The sequence below is a fragment of the Chrysochloris asiatica genome, unplaced genomic scaffold, assembly GCF_000296735.1.
Source record: "Chrysochloris asiatica unplaced genomic scaffold, ChrAsi1.0 scaffold00109, whole genome shotgun sequence".
Taxonomy (NCBI): Eukaryota; Metazoa; Chordata; class Mammalia; order Afrosoricida; family Chrysochloridae; genus Chrysochloris; species Chrysochloris asiatica.
In genome coordinates this window covers 8,963,181-8,969,923 of record NW_006408627.1, presented here as the reverse complement: position 1 = coordinate 8,969,923, position 6,743 = coordinate 8,963,181, and the positions used below count along the sequence as shown (strand labels likewise).

Genomic DNA, 6,743 nt, shown 5'->3' with positions numbered 1-6,743 from the left:
ATGGTCTATAGCCACAATGATGATATATTTTATCCCTTTCACATTTCTCCAACTAAAATTAAACAGAACTTCCTGACTGGGCTCTAACCAATATAGTGATATCAGCAGTTAGAATAATTCTAGGAATGCAGTATAGAATACAAAAATTGTTTAGTAATTGTGTTCAAACCAGCTCTAGAGACATTTCTGAATATAAAATAAACATTGACATGTCTCAAATATTTTAATATTTATTTATTTTTGTACATTTCATTCACATGTCAGCACTTATTTTTCCTACTTGCAGACCGCTAGTTAGATCTACAATGCTATTTTCAAGAATATTCATAAGCCATTAACATTAGCAATTTATTTTTACATGATGGTCATTATTCAGAGAACAATTTGGCAAAGAACAAATATCTTAAATAGCAAACTTAAGAATACAAGAATTGCTGTCTTTTGTATAAAATTGTCGTCCTTGACTCTTCACTTACGGTGTTTTCCAACATTTGACAATTAATTGTAACTAAAATCTATCAACCTCATATACTAAATCAGTCTTAAGAAGAACAAAAGACTCCACTTTTGTTTGAGAAGGCGCCACCATGACTTGCAGAGGTAATTATTGGAATCTGATCCTGGTTGCGCCAAATCCTCTGCAATTATTGGTGATCACTTGAAGTGCTTCCTCCATTCTTTCCATTGTAGAATATTTGGGGAGGTCCAGGATTTTATGACACGTCAATGATCTTGGATAATCATTTTCACTGAAAGTTTCTGGACAGCGAAATACTATTTCATTTTTCTGTAAGCATTTTAAATGCAGCCTGTCACTTCCTGTAAGAAAAACTAGAAAGGAATAAAATCCAGTTAGGATTTTTTGCAGAAAGAGCAAAATTTTAAACGAAAAGGAGAAAAATAATTACTGTATTTAATAAATAATTTAAGTCCTGATGCAGCAGGAACTATCACGACATTTGGTCACTATCTTCATGAACCAATAGTCTAGTTGGGGACCAAGTGGAAGATGTTGGACAAAAGATAGTAGCAAGATAAAAGCAAGTTAGATTTGCCTCAAGAAGTCTGAGATCAAGAGGCTAATGGAGGAACTGAACGAAGGGAAGAGATGCTAAACAGGGGTAACAAGGGAAAGCTTGCATAGATCATAACTAGCTAGTTTCTCAAGAAGAAGGGGATTTGGAGAGGCAGAGGAAAGTTGTGTGAAAAATCAAGTCAGAGGAAAACAGCCAGAAACGGAAAGGTGTTAGATCAACTCACTGGATATACAGGCAATACAATGATTGGGTTGAAACAAAGGTATCCTGTAAGAGATAAGACGGAGTTGGTAGTATGGACTTGTGGAAATGTTAGAGTGCCTACTAACATTCTCAGTAGCAACAAAAATATGGAGAAGAAAAATGTATATTTTAGGAAGAAGTGATTGTTATGGATTGAATTGCCTCTCAACCCAAAACATGTGTTGTAAGTCCTAACATCTATGCCTATGGTTGGCGTCCTGGTATGGCACTATGGATTAATTCGCTGGACTGTAAGGTTGGTTTGAATTGCAAGGTCAGCATTTCAAAGTCACCAGCTACTCCTAGGAAACCCAATACAGGGTCGCTGTGGGTCAGAACCTGCTGGCAACCGCAGCATACGTAACCAGCACTGAGGAGTTGAGGCACAACTATATCATGGATGAAAATCCAGTCTTTGAGCCCACCTCAGGCTTACCGGCCATGGACCCCGAAGGCCAAGGAAGTAACTCCTTGAAGTCACGGGTTCATAGGCTTTGGCGAACTCACTGTTTGGCCACCTCTATGCAATTTTCTTTAATTATACTTTTGTGCATTCTGTACTTGATCTTTATGCTCTTAACTCCGGTAATTGTAGCTTCTGGGAAAGTGATTGTTTTCAGTAATAATACGCAAAAAGTTTTGATCAATGGCTCTCATGTAAATGTCACTGCCCCAGTAACAAGAGTTGTGCGTGAGGCTATCAAAAATAAAAGTACAGAAAAACAAGATGTAGCAACGCAGAGAATATGTAACAATTGTTTTCTAACCAATTACTTAGTTGTGTTTAATATTAAACAGATACATGAGCTGTTAATGTCTATGTACAATAATAACACTGAAACTAGTAGCTACCCCCTGAAGACATCCCTATGTATGTCTGTTGTGCTCTTGATGTTTTTCATGGGAATCTTGCTGTATGTGATAATTTTATGCACCCCAAACCACCTCCGTGTATAATCAACTTAATTCAAATACTCTCCTTCCACCCCCCACCCCCAAGGTATATTGGGAATATAATAGCAATGAACATTGTCATATCTAGATATGGAAACCAGAACAGAGTTAAAAGAATGTAAAAGTGAGACCGCACCTTCTTAGAAAAGTCAAAACCTGTTTTTCACCTTCCCTATAATTGTAGAAGCAAGGAGAAAAGAATCATTAGTTTAACAATGGAGGCTAGGTATCTGAAATCTTGTTCACTAACAAAAGCATGTAATTTCTGCCTGCAAAAGATACAGAGGCAACTTAAACTTTTTTAGAAAATATAACTTAGTCATTAGTAAAAACCCTAAAGCCTCTCACCTTCACCCACTTGTGATTAAGTGTTGAAAATATGTTAAACACCTTTGAGAAACCGCAAGTTGCTACCCTAGGTTACACAGACCTAGAAGTTAATATATAATCTATAATTGCTTGCTTGAACTTTTTTTTATAGAAATAAGAATTTTAGATTATTAGGTAAATCATGATGTACTTAAAAAATATGTTAAGGACAAATCTGTGAATCATTATGCTCTGTATCACATGAATGATCTTGTATCCTGTATTGAGTGAATAATCAACATTTTTGTCATTATTTTCTTTTGTGTCAATTTCCTTCTTCTGACAATAAAAGACTGGGGCTCAGCTAGCTCGGTGTGCTAGCTTGCCTGTCAGCTTGCATCAATCTTTGTCTTCTCTGTCTCTTTTTTCTTTCGCCTACTAGACATCCCACTCCCGTTAAAACTCCATGTTCGCCGAGGTGATCCTTTGTTGAGGCAGGACCCCGACTCAGGACCCTGTCAGGAACTGACTTGAAGGCATTTACAACAACAGCAACATGCCTGTGGTTATAATCCTATTTGGGAGTGGGTTGTCTTCATTATGCTACTGAAGCAGGATTACTAGAGGATGTATTTTGAGTCAACCTCTTTTAAGATCTTCTTGTTGCTAAATGCTTTGGAATGGGTTCTGAGTCATAATTGCACCCTGTATAGGGTTCTAAGGAGCAGCTGGCAAATATGAACCACCAACCTTGTAGTTTAAATTGACCTTGCAGTCCAGTGCTTTATCCCACAGAGGCACACAAGAAGACTAAACAAGCAAGTTAGCAAACAGAGGTGGGGGAAGAGAGATGACGAGCCATATATAGATTTCCAAAGAACCAGGAAACAAGTAGAAGAGACAAGGACCCAGAGCCAATATAGACAGAAAACCTTTCATCAAAGCTGGCGCCCTGAGTTTGGACTTCTAGCCTCCTAAATTATGAGAAAATAAATTTCTGATTGTTAAGGTCATCTGCTTGTGGTTTTTTCCTTTATAAAATAACTGTGACCGTGATGAAATAAGATGAGAAAGTGAGAGAGTAAGTCATTAAGTCTGTCCTATGGAAGGTTTAAGGAGCTCTGGTAGCGTAGTGGTTACGAATCAGGCTGCAAACCACAAGGTTAGCAGTTTGAAACAGCCAGCTGTTCCGCGGGAGAAGGATGAGGTTTTCTGCTCCTGTAAAGATTTACAACTTTGGAAACCCTGTACAGGGGCGCTATGAGTCGGTTCCAACTCTACAGCATATAACCACCACCACAATGGAAGATTTAGAGTTCCCACCAAGTGAAGTTCTAATCTGATGAGGTTATATAGCTTTGTGTCCAAGAGCCTGGACTTTAAAGTCAGCCTGTTGAATTCAGATTCTGGTCCTGACCCTAATCAGCTGTCTGAACATGGGCAAGATACTAAATGCTCCAAGCCTCTTTTTCCTCAAATAAGTCTATTTCCTGTCTGAAATAGGAAAAAAAAAAAAAAAAGTGCCTACTTCATAGAGTACTAAGTGTAGTACCTGACACAAAGTAAGCATGCATGCATGTTGTAGTTGTTATTCTCGGTCATTGTTGTTGTTGCTAAGTGCCGTCGAGTCAGTTCCGACCCATACCGACCTTGTACAGGGTTTCCGAAGCTGTAAATCTTTACGGGAGCAGAAAGCCTCATCTTTCTCCCATGGAGCAGCTAGTAGTTTCAAACTGCTGACCTTGGGGTTCGCAGCCCGATTCGTAACCACTACGCTACCAGAGCTCCTTATTAGTGCTATTATTATTTCTAAGGTAGTGGAAAGTGCAGTAGCTCTGGACAAGGACAAGCAAGGGGCTGTGAACTACAAGGTCAGTGGGCCAAGTCTACCAGCAATGCTACAGGAGGAAGATGAGGCTTTCTGCTCTAGCAAAGATTAACAGACTCTGAAACCCTAGATAGGGTTGGAATGAGTCAGAACCGACAGTACAGCACTTAACAACAACATTAGAGACAGTTTACATGGTCTGAGAGAAATATTTAAGTGAAGGAAGGGATATGAGATAAAAGGCATGATAAAGAGTCAAATGGTTTCTCCTGGGTCCAGATTTCCTGGAGCACAGACATAATGAACTACCAAAACCATTGCCCTGAGATTATCCTTAAACTTGAAATTTTGAAGTCATCTTAAAACCAGACAGTAGTTTAGCTTAACTAATAAAGAATGCCTGCCTGGCTGGGAGGCAGACTTGCAGAATGTGCCCTTTGGTGGTGTAAATTATTATACATGCCTAGTGGTGGTGGTGGTGATGTGCCTTGGAGTTGGTTCCGACTCATAGTGACCCCGCATAGGGTTTCTGAGGCTGTAAATATTTATGGGAGCAGACAGCCTCATCTTTCTCCTGCGGAACAGCTGGTAGTTTCAAATTGCTCATCTTGAGGTTCGCAGCCTGACTTGTAACAACTATACTACCAGAGCTCCTTATATATGCCTGGGTGTTTTGAAAAAAAGAAAGAGCTAAAACTAATAGAGAAAAATATTGTTAACAGATGGTACATGGTGGGATTGTAATCATTGTAATGGAACAAAGTATATGGTTTGTTGAATATAAAACCAATGATCTGCCTTGTTAACTTTCACTCAATTCACAATAGAAACTTAAAAAAAAGTATGTCTGCCTTGAGCGTTGTACTCTTTTAAAAACCAACTATGTGTAATTAGGAAATACTAGTATGGCATGCTTGCTAACCACAAAGTTGGTGGTTCAAACCCACCAGCCACTTCTTGGAAACCCTCTACAGGGTCATTATGAGTCAGAACGAGCTCGATAGCACTTAACAACAACAAGTGTGGCACTGTAGGATAAGCACTGGACTGCTAACCACAAGGTCCATGGTTCAAACCTACCAGTTGGTCCACAGACACTCTGTAGAGGGTCACTATGAGTTAGAACCAACTCAACAGCACTTACCAACAATATGGAGTCAGGAGTCCTTGTGTGGCCAACAACAAGGTCAGCATTTCAAACTGACCATGCGCCTCAGAAACTGACTTGATGGCATTTAACAACAATGACAATATGGAATCAAATTGGCAAAAAGAACTCAAAAGATTAGATGGGAAGCTTTGTTGTTAAGTCCTGAACAGTATTTATCAAAAAAGTTAATCAAAAAAGCAGGGTGAGAATGGCCACACAACTTGAAGAATGTAATCAATGTCACTGAATTGTACATAACGAAATTGTTGAGTGTGTGTATGTTGTACTGTGTATGTTCTCAACAACAGCAACAACAATAATTTAAAACAAACAAACAAAAAAGCCAACTGGAATGAGGAAAGAGAATATGATATAAAACTATTGGAATTAGAATCAGTATAGAAAAGGCAGTAAAATATCAATACATAATAATTATTATTTCTATTATCTTAATGGGAAACCAATAAGAGAAAGAATGCAGGGGACCTGGGTTCTAACAGTTACTCTGCCATTAACACACAATTCATCATTAATAATGACTTTATCACAAATAAGATACTTATGATAGATGATAGATTGATCAATCAGCCAATCGATCAATTAACAGATAGATAGAAAGATCATTACAGATCCATCTTTTCATGCAATACTTACAGAGGAATTTTCTCTTTTCATCCAAAGTTAATTTGTGGAAAGCCTTCCAGAACATCAGAATAGTAGGATGTGATTTGTGGTATCCTTGCTCATATTTTGCATTCTTGAGAAGAAAAGGGAGGGAAAAAAATGGTTTGGGGGGTATTACATAGTACTTGTTTGGGAAATTTTGAAGCACTGTAGGTATCATTTACCTTTTCAAATTCTTCCCAGTCATAATCTACATGTCCAATCATTGCTGACATTAGTTCTTCAGGCTGGAAGACTTCAATTATGTCCTTTTCACAGATTTTGTAAAATCCTGTCTGAAATTCCTCATAGATTTCCTTTATGGAAGTGTTGAAGATGTAATCAACATACTTAGACACATAGTTGTTCCTTGAGAGAGCCAAAATAATTTTAAAAGTAAATAGCCAAATACATATTTTACTACTGACCAGAATAGTCTGTACTTTGTCCTTTATTACTATTTCTACTGGGAGTGGTGGTGGTGATGGTGGTGGTAGGCCGTGGAGTCAGTTCTGATTCATAGCAACCCTGCACAGGGTTTCCGAGGCTGTAAATCTTC

The 6,743-nt window shown here is 38.4% G+C and overlaps 1 protein-coding gene across 1 annotated transcript in view; it reads right to left on the bottom strand.

The window, feature by feature from the left end:
• Window positions 1-604: 604 nt before the first annotated feature.
• The window catches only part of HERC6 (HECT and RLD domain containing E3 ubiquitin protein ligase family member 6), an 88,090-nt gene continuing 81,951 nt past the window's right edge, over window positions 605-6,743 (bottom strand). The window contains exons 19-21 of the mRNA XM_006867774.1: window positions 6,370-6,553; window positions 6,176-6,278; window positions 605-831 (exon numbers count right to left, since the gene is read on the bottom strand). Coding sequence (XP_006867836.1) covers window positions 605-831; window positions 6,176-6,278; window positions 6,370-6,553 — 514 coding nt within the window. The remainder of the gene's footprint in view (window positions 832-6,175; window positions 6,279-6,369; window positions 6,554-6,743) is intronic.